The sequence below is a fragment of the Camellia sinensis genome, chromosome 4 (assembly GCF_055761805.1).
Source record: "Camellia sinensis isolate YWXY chromosome 4, ASM5576180v1, whole genome shotgun sequence".
Classification (NCBI taxonomy): Eukaryota; Viridiplantae; Streptophyta; class Magnoliopsida; order Ericales; family Theaceae; genus Camellia; species Camellia sinensis.
The window spans coordinates 189,413,622-189,428,902 of NC_138964.1; the positions used below are offsets into that span (position 1 = coordinate 189,413,622).

General features: G+C 34.9%; 1 protein-coding gene and 1 long non-coding RNA gene across 13 annotated transcripts; both read left to right on the plus strand.

The window, feature by feature from the left end:
- Nucleotides 1-364: 364 nt before the first annotated feature.
- On the plus strand, nt 365-14,860 carry LOC145823196 (uncharacterized). 12 transcript variants are annotated; one of them, XR_014365443.1, is made up of 7 exons: nt 365-411; nt 503-523; nt 600-1,599; nt 8,848-8,943; nt 9,036-10,078; nt 14,472-14,585; nt 14,684-14,860. XR_014365443.1 is itself a non-coding variant. In XM_082922639.1 (7 exons), exons 1-4 carry the CDS (start codon nt 1,383-1,385, stop codon nt 9,120-9,122), a joined length of 318 nt encoding a protein of 105 aa, XP_082778765.1. In that variant the 5' UTR covers nt 418-1,382; the 3' UTR covers nt 9,123-9,132; nt 10,020-10,078; nt 14,472-14,585; nt 14,684-14,860. The 12 variants fall into 12 exon arrangements, 7 of the variants coding, with proteins under 7 accessions (XP_082778765.1, XP_082778762.1, XP_082778767.1 ...); XM_082922639.1 differs by lacking the exon at nt 365-411 and having other exon boundaries at nt 418-1,450; nt 1,533-1,599; nt 9,036-9,132; nt 10,020-10,078; XR_014365444.1 differs by lacking the exon at nt 503-523 and having other exon boundaries at nt 371-411.
- LOC145823197 (uncharacterized) lies at nt 1,769-8,206 on the plus strand. The gene is made up of 3 exons (XR_014365447.1): nt 1,769-2,125; nt 6,948-7,318; nt 7,422-8,206. It is a non-coding gene; the product is annotated as an uncharacterized LOC145823197 (long non-coding RNA).
- Nucleotides 14,861-15,281: the final 421 nt, after the last annotated feature.

A 15,281-nucleotide genomic window follows, 5' to 3' on the forward strand; every position in this document is an offset into this window, starting at 1 on the left:
GTGATAGGATTGCTTCATCTTCAATTTTGAATTTCAAATTGAATGATATTTGAATTTCAAATTGAATGATAACGCTATTTAAATTTTGAATAATAGCGCTATCTGATTAATCGTATATCTGATTAACCGAATTGATCTTTGGGGTTTCATCCTGTGTGGTGTCTTTGCTGTAGGCTCTACAGGTGTCATTTTTTCGTAGGCTCCACGTGTCATTTGAGCATCTTGAATAACGTCGTTAAGATACGACGTTTTATTTATATACCTCAACGGAGCAAATTAATCATTTTGGGAAGTGATTGCCTACAACAATCTTATTGTAGGCTCTATGTGTGTCATTGACTGTATTTGGTTTAAAATTTATGTGCCAACAACGACATTTCACCTCAAGATCCAAAACAAAATAACAGAAAGGTGTGTAGTTTTTATATATTGATGTTGTTATAATTTCTAATATCGTTAGTGATATTCTTAGAAGTTCCATTGCTAATTTTGTGTGTTATAGGGCAAACCGTGTGAACTTGCGGTAGGTTCCATTGTAAATATTGTTGCTCATGGTACGGTGTATGAGAGAATTGAACCTAATGCAGCCATTCATACAGTGCCATTAGGAGAATCCAATGTACGTGTGTCTATTCAAGTTGTTATTCAAAAAGATGCCCCTATTCCTATACTTATCCCAGATGAGATGTTTATTGTTGGAGAAGCTATGAGATTTTTTGTTGCTTGGCCCAAAAATCTTGTATTGGTCGGTGATGAGGTAAAATATTTAAACTTAGAAACTTTATTACACTTGCTTAAAATTAAAATTGACTTACATTTGTTTATTTTGAAATTTTTTAACTTAGAGAGCTTCAATTAATGTTGAATGTGGAAAATATCAAAAGTCCATTCAAGCTTTTGTTGCATTAGTTGAGCTTATCAAGTATGATGAAGCTATAGACATTCCACTAGAGAAAGACATATTTGGGGAGGAGATCAATATCCAACTTCAAATAGTAGACATGGAGTACATATGTCATGTAAAAGAATTATCTGTTACATGTATCATGTTGTACATAAGGCAAGGAGAATTTGCTACATCAATAGTTATTTCTATAGATTTTATGAATTACGAATTTAATTAACATTTGTTTGTTTTATTAGTCATCTCCATCAGGTGTTGAAGGCTTTCAATTGTAAGAAACAATTTATATTTGTTAACCCTTGTGTCGTTAGTGGAAAAACTATGGCTGGGGAGAAATCAAAATCAATGTTGCATGCAAGAAGATTAGAAGAGGCTATTCTAGAACAAGTTCAAAGGATATTAAACTTAGTAAGCTTATATTTGTGACTTGTTCAATTTTAGGTACCACTGGATATTGTTAATCATTGATCTAACATTGATGATTGTGTACTTGCTTGACCCAATTCATTCTAAAATAAACACTACCCTTGAAATTGTAATAAGCACGTAAGTTTGGTTGGTTCGTACATTTTTAAGCAATTTCAGTTACCCTAAAAATATTTTAACTTCTAAAATGTCTTTTGTAAAGTGCTTTGAAAATTTATGAAACTACCCAAAGGAGGAGGAAGACCAATTCAGTTTGGAAAGTAGTTCAGGTAATCAGTATCATTTTCTCTAATTTTATCATACTTATATTTATGCTCATGGTTGTTCAACTTGATAATAACACTTTATGGTCATGTTTGTTTGGATGGACATGGGCTTAGGATTGGATTAAGAATCCAAGAAAATTATTAATCCGATGTTTGGTTAAAAATTTAAAGTACGGATTAACAATCCTTTCGGATATGATGTCCCACATTTGATGGATTATTCAATCCCACAAAGAGGGGTGGGATATAAATTGGGGGATTAGCCAAAGTCTGGATTAACTCTTCAAATGACCAAATTAACCCTCACTATATATCATATTTGTTGATTATTTTATTCTACAAACTTCACTTCTTTGACATCGCAACCTTCACTTCTTCGACATTGCTGTGATGGGATGAGAGTCTTCAAAGTTCATCGCCGAGCTTGAGCCACTGATCACCGATTTGGAGCCACCATTTACAAATCTAGAGCAACTGTTCATCGATTTGGATCCACCATTTGTTGATTCGTTGATCTCAACAAATTTCAGTGAGTAATTTTTTTTTTTTTTTTCCCATTGATGTTCGGTTTGAATTAAGGTGCTATTACATGGTTTGATTTGCTATGAATCTTTGTTTTACATTATTGCTCTTTCTCTCTCTTCATCTTCATAGATCCATATCTAGGGTTATGAGTTTTTCACTCACATTGAAATCTCAGATTTGCTGATTGTGAGTTCATATTGAAATCTCAGATTTGTTGAAATCTCAGATTTGTTGATTGTGAGTTCATATTGTTGATTGTGAGTTCATATTGAAATCTCAGATTAGGCAAAGTTTGGACTATGTTGCTTGCTATTGGATGACAAAGTTGAATGCTATAATACGTTGGTAACTGTCATCAGTGCTGAGTGTTCTTGGGGTTTGAAATGTTAAATCCTCTGTGTTCATACATGGAAATTGCTGATAGCCTTTTCATTTTCATGACATGAAAATTGCTGATAGATAGGTTAGGAATTTGCTGATAGATCCTCTGTGTTAAATCCTCTGTGTTCATAAATCCTCTGTGTTAGATCCTCTGTGTTGAATCCTCTGTGAAATGATAGATCCTCTGTGTTAAATCCTCTGTGTTCATACATGGAAATTGCTGATAGATAGGGTAGGAATTTTTATTGATTTGAATGGATTTAAAACTGGACTTAGCTTCTTCTATTTTTCTGTTTTCTTTTTATCGATACAAATTAATTGGACTTGGATTTATTTTATTTTTTTTTAAATTAGCAAAAAGAAATATATTGATGTAAAAATCAGTCTGGACTTAGAAGCTGTTCGAATTGGATCTTGAATTAAACCTAATAAGCTTTGCAACATCAAATATGGTCCATAAATTAGTACACAGCCAGCAAGATAACCCAAAAAAAATAATTCATGCACACATACACACAAAACCAAATAAAGACCTATGGAAGTTGATGAGAAAAACCAAATCATCACCAATCTGTGTTCCAATTGAGATATACAACAAAGAAAATCAATAAAATGGTAGCAATCTGCTTAAGGTAAATAATGCAAGAAATATGTTTTAATGTACCAAAGAAATGTGAAATCCCAAGTGCCAATCCATTAGAGATGCATCATTAGTTGACATGCGTGCAAACTTTTCAAGCATATCTGAATGAGATGAGTCATGTTCTGTGTCCCTGTCTTCCTGCCTTGAGAAAAAACAAACACCACATACCCAATTTCAATCCTACTCCCCAAAACCAATAAGTCAAAAAACATACAATAATAAAGATAAACAAAAAGAGTTAAATGGAAAATGTTCAACTAGTCAATCACTACAACAAAGTGAGGGAAAGGAGTCAACTTTTATCTACAGAAAAGTAGAGTAAATTCTCAAAGTTCCCTTGTTCATAATTTCTTACATCTCTATGTATGTGAACTTAGATAGCCATCACAAGAGGCACAATAGGACAAAAGAACATAAGGTCCATGACATTATGCCTCTCCAAATTGTATATAGTAAGAACTAAGAACATTAGATGCTGATCCTTTTTTTCCTGCTACTTTTCACTTTCTTCCTCATTTTCATTCTCAATTTTCTTTTATTGTTTCTACTTAAATATCGTTTATCTTGTGCTTCTCCTTCAAATTCTAAAGCACCAACAAGAAAGCCAAAAAAAAAAAAAAAAATTGATTTTATTCATATAAGTTACCCACAAACAAGAAAAGCATGAAGGCCTGTTTGCATTTGGAATCGGGAGGAAATCACATAAAAATTCATTATTATCTGTTACCTGCTAATGAAAAATTCTCCATGCTGGTCATTAAGAATCCCATAAACCATCCAAGAAGCAAGTTGATTATACATGACCTGGTGCCCATGCCAAAGAAGCCTATGCTTTCAGGAAACCAAAACAAAAATAGTTTGGTTATTATTTTGTATCTCAATAAATATTATGTCTGCATTTCATAAACGACTAAAGTATAATTAACACAATACTACTCCATTGGGATTTTAAGAATAAGTCATTTAGTCTGTCCCAGAAAAAGACCACTGGTTAAATCAACACTTATCACTAATCATATCACAGTAAATTTACGTTTGAAGTCCAAGATTAAGAAATTGAACCAGACAAAGACTGTAAAAACTATGCATCAAACACAATTTCAGAAATCTACCACTACTATTACATTTGAAGCATAGTATTAGTAACATGTTAAAACCTTGTTTAAAAATAAATTCTCCCATTCCATAGTCCAACTGAAGAACATCACTAACAGGTCAATTTAGTCACACAGATTATGGTCTGCTAATTTGACATGATGGTGATGGGTCCTAATTTAAACTAGTAATTCCTGATTGTAACATTTTTTACATATGGCTGAAATTGTAAGAAAGCATGTCTATATGGAAAGATCTAGGAGTTGCATTATTCTTGGATTCACGTAGCTCAGGCATGCTACAGGGCTCAAAGAGAAAATATGTTTCCTCTATATTGGACGATACCAGTATGTAAAACACTAAACCACAGTATGAGAGGCCTTGTGCATAGGTACACGGTAATTTTTTTTGTAAGGAAAATGCATATAACAAAAAAGTCAACAGTGACCCACTTTTAGCTGAAGACAACTATTGCTGAGCAATAGAAATTTTCATTTCTACTTTTAATTCGCTTCTATATGGATATCACAGCTATAAAAATGCATCACTTTTCCAATGTGTCAAAGAACATGGAACAACATATACATTTCATCAAAATTCTTTTTTAACAACATATACTTTTCCAGTGACGTATAGCCATGTCTTATTAATCAGTCTGGACTTAGAAGCTGTTCGTATAGCCATGTCTTATTTCCAAGGTAACTGTTGCGCATCTTATTAGGTTTAATTCAAGATCCAATTCGATAATTTAAATCGTTTATATTTTAAAAGATATTGAGTAAAACATACCTGCAAAAAGGGAAAAACTAGGCTTATTATATTACTAATGAATTGAGTTACTAATGAATCCCAATTTAAGAATATATTTATAGAGATTATTATGCTCATATGTTCTACATTATTATTATTTTTTTTTGTTTTGTTAATTTTTTTTTTTTGGAATTATGAAGTTTTCTTGTACTCTAATATATTGATGTGCATCACTATTTGCATAGATGGAGTACAATTTCGATGGTTTTGGAAATGAGAGTAATGAGGAGCTTGAGCTATACGTAGTGTTGCAAGTTGTAATGCAAGAATTGTACACCTTATGCGTTGTAGCATATATTGCCATTGAAATTGTCTTGAAGAGGTACATTCATAAGTATCCTCGTACCGTTATTCGAGGGCCCAATCGATTGCAAGAACAAATGGACCACATTAATCGGCTAGTGAGAGAAAGCGACATTACATGCATTGAACAACTTCGTATGGATAGGCGTTGTTTTATGACGTTATGCCATATGGTTCGTACAATAGGCGGGTTGGGGCATTCAAAGCATGTTACCTTAGAAGAGAAGATGGCCTTGTTCCTCTATCTCTTGGCACATGACTTGAAAGTACGAAAACTTAAGTTCAATTTCTTTAGGTCCGGAGAGACTGTAAGTCGACATTTCAATGATGTCCTAAAAGCTGTGTTGCGCCTTCAAGGCCACTTACTTAGGACACCAAATCCTATAACACAAGCATGCGCTGATCCAAGGTGGAATTGCTTCCAGGTAAATGTAGTTTGTAAAACATTTAATAAAATACATTACACATTTTTTTTTTTTACAATTCATAATTATTACAATGTCTTCTATGTATTAGAATTGTCTTGGAGCACTTGATGGAACCTATATTAAAGTCCGTGTACCAGTGGTTTACCAAGCACGGTATAGAACGCGGAAGGGGGAGATTGCTACCAATGTTCTAGGAGTTTGCTCTCAGGACATGAACTTCATATATGTGTTGCCGGGGTGGGAAGGGTCAGCTGCAGACTCTAGGGTTTTGAGGGATGCGATTAATCGACCCAATGGCTTACGAATTCCAACTGGTAATTAATAAATAATTAACTTTGCTTGATGGAATTACTAAGTTTTATTTAATAATAGATTCTAATATATAACATCTCATACAGGGTACTACTACCTAGTAGATGCCGGGTATACAAATGGACAAGGATTCCTAGCACCTTATCGAGGCCAACGATACCATTTGTCTGTTTGGCGAGCAGGGGCCACTCCAACTAGTTATCAAGAATTTTTTAATATGAAACATGCATCAGCTCGAAATGTCATAGAAAGGTGTTTTGGTTTGTTGAAAATAAGATGGGCAATACTTCGTTGTGCATCATACTACCCCATTAGAACTCAAAACCGTATTATCACAGCATGTTGTTTGTTACACAACCTCATTCGTCGAGAGATGCCGGTTGACCCAATAGAAGAGAGGCTAAATAATGACATAGAAGATCAACCTCAATTGGGAGATGATTTTGTTGACACCGTTGAGACATCTAATGAGTGGACTGGGTGGCGGGATACACTTGCAATGCAACTATATAACAATTGGTTGGCTAGTAGGGAGGCATGAAAATGATAGTTTCAATATTTGTAAAAGTACTTATTACAAGTATGATGTAGTTTCATTTGATTTGTACTTGGAACTTGTATTAGCTTGTGGATGTTGAACCATGTTTTGCAAAAATTGTATGGTTTTTGTTGGTGATTGCATATTTTTTAAGTGACGATATTTTTGTCTCATGGATTTGTTACATGCATGTATGGGTATGAAATTTTTTGATTATTAAATCCATTTATGTATTGACTTGTTTTGGAACATTAACAGGTTGATAATCATATAATGGAGACTAACATGCACACTTTTCTTTGTTCTTCTTTGCTAGGCATGGATAGTGAAGTGTCTAGTTCTCGTAAAAAAGTAAAAGAGAAAGTTGATCCGTCAAAACCAAGGCGATTGTGGAGCCCACGAGAAGAGCAATGCCTTATTAATGCCTTGATGCACATTGTCAACAATGGAATGAAACAGGACAATGCCTTCAAGGCCGGCTACCTTATGAAATTAGAAGAGAAATTGTTGGAGATGCTACCCGGGACAAACCTCCGCGGCACTCCCCACATCGAATCAAAGATAAAGATATGGAAGAAGCACTACAACTGTGTAGCAGGAATGCTTGGTACTAGTGGTTTTGGATGGAATGACACCGAAAAAAGAATTGATGTTGAGAGTGATAGTGTCTGGGAAGCATATGTTCGGGTAAAATACTTTCTTTTAAGTTACTTTGTATAAGTTATTAATTTTTTAATTCATTTTTCTTTAATCTTAAGTTGGAGATATTAATTGAAATTAGTTATTGTAGAGAGAGAGCGATGCGAAAAATCTATGAAACAAAAGTTTTCCGTATTTCGACTCATGGATCCACATATTTGGTAAGGATCGAGCTACGGGGGAGTTTGCTGAAGGGCCTGCTGATGCAGTTGATGCTATAAATGCTGAGGAAGAATTGTTGTTCAATAGTCTTGCAGATGATGGCACATTTCTTGAACATATGGGTATTAGTAGTCATATCGGCGAGGGAATAAATTGCTCCAGCTCATCAAGTCAACGACCACCTGAAAGTTCTACAAAAAAGAATGACAACAAGAAGAGGCCTAGAGGCAATGATGATGTAGTGGAAGGGTTGTCTATGATTGCTAACAAGTTGGGTGAGGTATTTTCTGCCACCAATGAAAAGTTGGATTTCATTGGTCGAAGAATGGGTTATGAACATGATCTCGCATCTAAACGGGCAAGTTTGAATGATGAACTCATTAAGTTGCCAATTGCTCTTGATGAAAGGCTAGATGCTTGTGAGATCATATCACAAAGTGCTCAAAAGCTCGACATGTTCTTCAGCTTGACACATGATGACAAACTAAGGTGGGTGATGAGGTTGCTACGTAGGAGTGCTCCATGATAGACTCGTGGCTCTTTTATGTCCTTCTACGTACTTAGTTTTTTTTATTACTCTAATGCATGTAATAAGGACTTGACTTTTTGCTACTTTTTTTTGTTGAACTACTCATATTTTGCTACTTCATGTTGCAATATGCTACTTGGAATGCTTATTTTGAAATGATGAATGGTAGATTTATATTTCTACAATTTCATAGTTGCATGATTTTTGATATTTTTTTGTTCGAAAAAAAAGAGTTAAATTTTGTTTAAATAAATGCCTTTTTGAATTTGGGCAGTGAATGGTTGAATGATTAAAATAACAGGGCATATTTTTTAATGATTACTTGTGTATATATGAATTTTATAGTTGACTGATTTTTGATTTTTTCTATTAAAAAATAAGTGGGGTTTAAATTTTGTTCAAATAAATACTTTTTTGAATTTGAACAATGAATGATTAGATGATTAAAATAGTAGTGTATTTTTTAAAATGGTTGCTTATGTATATATAAATTTTATAGTTGAATTATTTTTTATTTTTTATTTTTTCTATTAAAAAAATGGGTTAAATTTTATAGGGGTATCATGGTCAATATATTGGATGTCCCACATCTTGTCATGTCCTATCCATTCAAATCTCCTTAAACAAACATCGGATTGGATAATATTTTATTAATCCTTCCTTATAATCCTAACTCAATCCAAACATAGGATAGGATACACAATCCAAAGGATTCATAGTCCTAGGACTAATAGTCCTAGGAATGCTAATCCAATCCAATCCAATCCGCCCAAACAAACATGGCCTATATGTAGTTTCTAATAATAATGAAAATGCTTTCATGTAGTCCCCGCAACAACCTATAAATGTGGAATGTGGGTTTTATGTAATGAGGTATATGAAAGACCTCATTAGAGATCAAAGCATCCTAAGAAAACAAAATGTGAGATAAATTTTAAACTTTTATTACTATTTTATTCATGATACTTGTACAGCTTTTTCATTATCTAATTGTTTCTAAATAACCTTTTGCAGTTCAATGGAAAAAAGACTTACACGGAAACCGAACTTGATAAAATGCGAGTTGAATGGATTAATTTCGTACTAAAGAATATGAGTTGAAATCCAACATGTAAGTATGATATAACTTCCGTTCTTTAAATTTCTAATAAATAATTTTTTTAGTTGGTAAGGAATATATAATCACTTCAAGAACATAACAAATTTCATAAAATGTGTAAATTTTACTACATACAAAAGCATTTGTACAATGGAAGATAGTAAACTCAAGTACATCCAAGGAAAACTCACAACCTTCATGAGAGGGTAATTTATGTGAAAATTGGGCCGAGCTGGGAAATGATCATTATGGCCCACAATACGAAGGGCTGAGTAAAAAGGCTGTAAAGTTTCTCCGGCCCGAGAGAGGTACAAAGTTACTCCGGCCCGAGAGAAATGTAATGTTACTCCGGTCCGGAAGCGACTTGGAGTTAGGCCGGTTGGAAGACGCTTTGAAGTTAGACCGGTCTCGGAGTTCGCCCGGTCATGACGTATTGTGGTTAGACCGGTTAGAACTTTGCTACTCGGTAGTTCGGTCTAACCACGCCATTCTTTGTACATGAGGAACCGAGATAAGAAGTAGTGAAAGGAGAACCGAACTAAAGATGGTTCGGTCTACTCTGTGGCTCGGCGTGATCATAATTACTTCGGTTATATTGGAGTTCGGCCATGATAAAAACCATCTCACTTGGTTTAAGTAGTGAGGGGGGTGTTGAAGGATAAGCATTGTCCTTCAGGAGTATGAATCCTAGGAGGACTCTGCTTGGAGAAGTAAAAGTCCTACTAGGATTGTGCCACACGAAACCTATAAAAGCTCGCAAACATCACCTTTGGAGAGGTAACACACAACTTTGCTTTCTGAATACACAGAGCTTTTGTCTATTGGTCAAGCTTACTGACTTAGGCATCGGAGAGGTTTCCGGCACACACCCGCCGACTAGCTCACGTTTGTGTTTTCAGGTGATAAAGCGACGACGTACAGAGGAGTGCAGACTTGATCAACAGGATTATACGAGAAGGTTTATTTCTTTCCCGTACACTTCACAAAATATCACTCTTACACTCAAGAGTTTGAGCTTGTTTCACACTAGATTAGTCTTATACATCACTCTTGTATTGCATGATACCCAATACAATGAATATAAGAATGAACCCAATTCGAAATATATGTCTTCAACGTACTCAACAACTGCAAGAGGATTTTTGATATCACTGCTGTCGATATCTTGAACAGGGTCATCATCGTCATCAACATCTTCCATTTCAACCTCCACCTGCATAATTCATGATAGATATGCTGTCACACACATCATTATTTATAGAAACCCAACTCAGTAACAGTAAAATTATTCGTTTCGAACAAGTTGCTTTTTTCTTTATTGTGAAAGGGTAGAGTCTACCAAAACCTAGAGGACAAAGCGTATTAAAAAACCATTCTTCTGGATTGGTGCAAAGGCTATCTATTGCTTTCTTAGCTTGCAGAACATAGAAGCTAGAGCAGATTGAATTGTAGTTCTAGTATTTTGAGCTTACTTATCTTGCAAATTTACATAGAGGATTCTTGTTTTTGTTAGGGATATAGTCAGCAACATGACTGTGCTCCTTGTTCACCTTATTAAGCAAGGTCAACGAGACTAATGAAGTGCCTAACATTGTAGATGTTTTAAAGAGTGTTATTGAACCAAATGTCTGCATTAGATTTTAACATTCAAAAAAAAAAAAAAAAGATATTTGTATTGGTTGGACACAAAAAATCTGGATGACTGTATAGTTTTCAGTACACTTTGTACTTTATTGAATACAATATTTATGACTGAATTTGTTTTGTCTCATTGCTTTATGAAGAAACCGTTTTGAGAAAATCCTTAATATCTAAAACAGTTTCAACATGAGTTTGCAATTGTCACGACCCAAACCCGGCCCTATGGGTTTAGCACCGTAACCGGCCAGTAATCCGAGATTACCGAAGGCCTGCTTAACAGAAATACAGTAAAACAGAGTACAGGGCCTGGCGGAAGCCAATACAGTAATTAAACAGTGTCCAATGAGCTGTGACAGTCTGTATGCCAAAAAGATTTTTTCATACATTTACACATAAACAGTACAGAACAGTATGTACAAGATTTACATCTATTCAACTAGGGACTCAACCCTACAGAACAGTACAGAAAACATTCCGTCTGTACAAAACAGTACGGTCTATACAAAATTTACAGTCACACAGTACAGGGACTTAATCCCTGTATAGCAGTACGGTAAACAGTCAGTCTATACAGTACAGTTAGACAGTATGAAGACAGGCGGGGGAAAACAGACAAAACACCCCCAAGCCATAGCATGGCAACTCGGAGCCTCGCAGTGAGGCACAAAGGCTGGCTTGACAAAACTGGAGTCTAACCCGCGCTCCTAGCTCCGGTCTGGTGCCTGTACATCTACATATATATATGAGCAGTGAGCTAAAGCCCAGTGAATAACATAAAGCGTAAAGGGGTTTAGAATGAATGTCCTTACAGTAATGAAAACAGTTCAATTCAATCAGTATTTCAGTCGTTCAGTACAGTAAACAGTCATATGTGGTACATCCATTAGCATAACAGTAACAGTAGGTCTTGAAAGACCGAACAGTAATGATGGCCATCAGTCAGTAAGCAGTAGTGGTTCCACGAGGGAACCGACAGAGATCTCTGTAACAGTAACAGTAACAGTAAACAGTAGGTGCTAAGGATGCCACAGTACAGTTCAGAAATAAAGGACATACATTCATTCAGTTAACAGTAATTAGTTCAGAAAACAGTACAGTTCAGTTGTTCAGAAAATAATCATTTGTGAACATATCTTTACACAATCGTTACTCACAGAGTTCTGGGCTACAGTATGCTAGAGCGTGTCTCCCCAGTCGCCAACCCTACACAGTTAACAGATTGAACACACACTAAGCTACACAGTTGGGAAATATCATAACTTAATCCCTAATTTGCCTTGGTGTGTTCTACAACGATTTCCTCATCTAAATGTCTTAAACTAGGCCTAAGAATGCCTAGGATGGGATGAGGATGCAAAAATACACTTAGAAAACATTTTCAGGATTTTCAGAGAAACAGAGTCCCGCTCGAGCGCAGGTTTCCCCCGCTCGAGCGTACAGGCAAACAAAGGTACACGCTCGAGCGTAAACTTTCCCGCTCGAGCGTACTGTAAAAGTACTGGATGGGTGAAATCCCCGCTCAACGCCCGCTCGAGCTTGGGACATGACTCCGCTCGAGCGCCCAATCCTCCGCTCGAGCGGACTGTAAAATAGTGCAAGATGCTGGAAGCTCGATTTTCCCGCTCGAGCGGCACTTCCCCCGCTCGAGCGGACTACTGAAATCTGGAAATCTCAGATTCGAGCTCCAGGTTCAAAACCAAGCTCAAAAGCATCAAAACCAATCCTCTTGGGCCCATTTTCTGGAAAACATTTATAAACACATAGAATATCATGTTTCAAAGCTCAATTTTAAGAAATCAAAGCCCAAGGGCGTTTAATTCAAACTCAATTTAAACCATTTTTTCCAAGCACACGATGAACATGCAAACATGCATGAATTCAAACCATTTCAAAGCTTCGATTTGATGCTCTAAAGAGCCAATTCTTTTCAAAACATGATGAAATCATGGACTACACTCAAGACATGAACATGCATGTAACATTTTGCCATGAACTCAACTCAAAATCCAACAATACTAACATGCATGCAAAGATTGAGCTTCAATCCACCATTAATGAACCAAATCAGGACTTAGCTCTACAAATTAACATGAGCCATGCAAGAATCAACTCAAAACATGAACAAGAAGACAATGGAGCTACCTTTAGTCTTGTATTTAGGATAGGGAAGCTCAAATGTACAAAAACTCCTTCAATTCTTCAAGATTCTCAAGCTAAAACAACAAGAACAATTCTCTCTCTCTCTAACTCTCTTTTAGGTCGGTTAGAGGCAACACAAGGACTGATGAAAATGTGTTATGTGAGTATAATGAGAATCAAAGATGACTCAAGTAGTGGGCCACTCATGTGGCAAAACGGTAAATAAGTCCAACTCTTTTATTAGCTTATTTTAATCTAATTTAATCATACCTAATCAGTTTTCAGATAAATATTCCATAAAATCACATTAATTCTAAGGATCATAGAACACTAATCGGTTTCTAATTCGGCCGCCGATAAGGCCTTCAATTAGCAGTTTAAACATATAAACATGAACAGATAATCAGACAATCAAACAGATAGAATGCAATTAACTAACATATACTCAGTCAATTCAGTTTCCAATTTCAGTCAGTCAGTTCAGTACTTTAATCAGTTCATTTATCAGTCAGGTATCAGTCATCATCAGTTCCGTTTAGCAGTAATCGGTGATTATCGGTAATCAAGCAGTCATTAATCGGTAAACAGTATGGGGGTTGTTACAGCAATAGAGCCTGTTATACTGGATGGAGTTTTCTAGTCCCTATTCTGCTTGTATTACAAAGTGTTGGCAATTTGAACTTTGAAATGCCGTGTTTATGGTAACCCAAAATCTTAGGTCTTGTTGAAGCTGATAACTGGGGAGAATTGTTGCAATGTCTTTTACTTTGCTTATCACTCAGAAAATAAATGCTCTCATTGTCTTAGAACAGTTTAGGTAAGAAAAGATGGCATGTGTAGTATTACTCTTTGCAGCTTGTATTAGCTGTGGAGCTTACTTTGTCTCCTATGACACTGCAAATGAGCTTTAAGCAAGATTCAACCAAAAACTTCACAACTTGTTTTGCATCTACGTAACATTTAGCAATTCCATGGTTTGGGCTTGTTTTGAAATTTTTTACAAGACACTTAGTATTTGTCAATGGGCTAAAATAGCCCAAAAACAACTATAAGTTGTCACACCACTATCTTTATTTTTTTGTATTGGCTGGAGGATTTGTGTTGTTTAGTCTCAAGGAAATTTGCTGAAATGTGTTCATGTTGCTGAACTGTGTTCATGCTGCTATTCATGTGTTTATGCATAGGTGCTAGCTAATGGTTGGATGGCTGAATGGCTGAGTTGGGTTGTTGTGTTGGTTGGTCTGTCTTAGATGATTGGCTATGAGATTTTCTCTTATTTTAACTAGGGCAATTGCACATCAACTGAAAAATGTAATAATAATTACAAAAACTAACTTGTCATTATTTGTACCAAAAATACAAAGTGAGTTGCAAATCTCATATTTTGGCAATTGTTTTCAACCCTTTTCCCCCCTAATTTATTTATAATTTCCCATAACTATTCCAGGCTTTCCCTCCTTTAAACTTGTTCTCTTTTGTGCTCTTTTCTTCTTTTTTTCTCTTTCATCATTTCATCTCTTTCTTCTCTTTCTATCCACTCTCTATTTATATTTTTTCTTATCTGAAAACAGATACACCAACACATAATTGTTAAAATCTTGGTAGAATTGCTCAACACTCAAATACTGGAACTGTGGGGGATTGTTCATTTGTTTGTTCTTTTGGAGTTGACCCATCTTAACTTGGTATATTAATTGTTTTTCTTATACTTCTATACAAAAATAGTAAGTTTATTCATATGCTTCTAGCGGTTTATGAATTAATTTGTGGTTTTATTTTTCAGGTCAGAAATTTCCTGGAGAGATGCAAAATATGGTCAAAGAATTGAAGAACTTAGTTTTTTCAAGTTTTTATAGTTTTTTAATATATGTAATCACATTTAAACATTTATTAATTCCTTTGTATATACTTTTGAATATTTAACTTTCATTTATAAAATATATGACGTTATTCCATTCAATATATAGTTGTGATTCAAAATATAGTATATAGTGTGTATTACATTCTTCAAATGCACGTACAAAAATAATATTGATTATTCTTCAAATATGTCGAATTCTTTTTTTTATCACAGGTTTTATTAGTTATTAATCACACTTAAAAGATGTGATATAAATGTTATTAATCACACTTGATGTGATCTAAATGCTTTTAATCACACTTAAAAGATGTGATCTAAATATTTTTAATTACACTTAAAAGATGTGATGAAATCATTTTTAATCACACTTAAAAGATGTGATGAAATCATTTTTAATCACACTTAAAAAGTATGATTAAAAATGACCCATTTTAATCACACTCCTAAAGACCACACTTTAATAAAACTTAAAAAGCATGATTAAAACACATACATCACACAAAAAAAGTGTGATCTTTAT

Bases quoted from the DNA above. Each gene is read 5' to 3' on its own strand.
- LOC145823196 (XM_082922636.1), top strand. From the start codon at position 1,383: ATGATTGTGTACTTGCTTGACCCAATTCATTCTAAAATAAACACTACC. The intron at 1,600-8,847 runs GTAATCAGTATC...GCTTTCATGTAG, and splicing joins CAGTTTGGAAAGTAGTTCAG to TCCCCGCAACAACCTATAAA. The intron at 8,944-9,035 runs GTGAGATAAATT...AACCTTTTGCAG, and splicing joins GCATCCTAAGAAAACAAAAT to TTCAATGGAAAAAAGACTTA.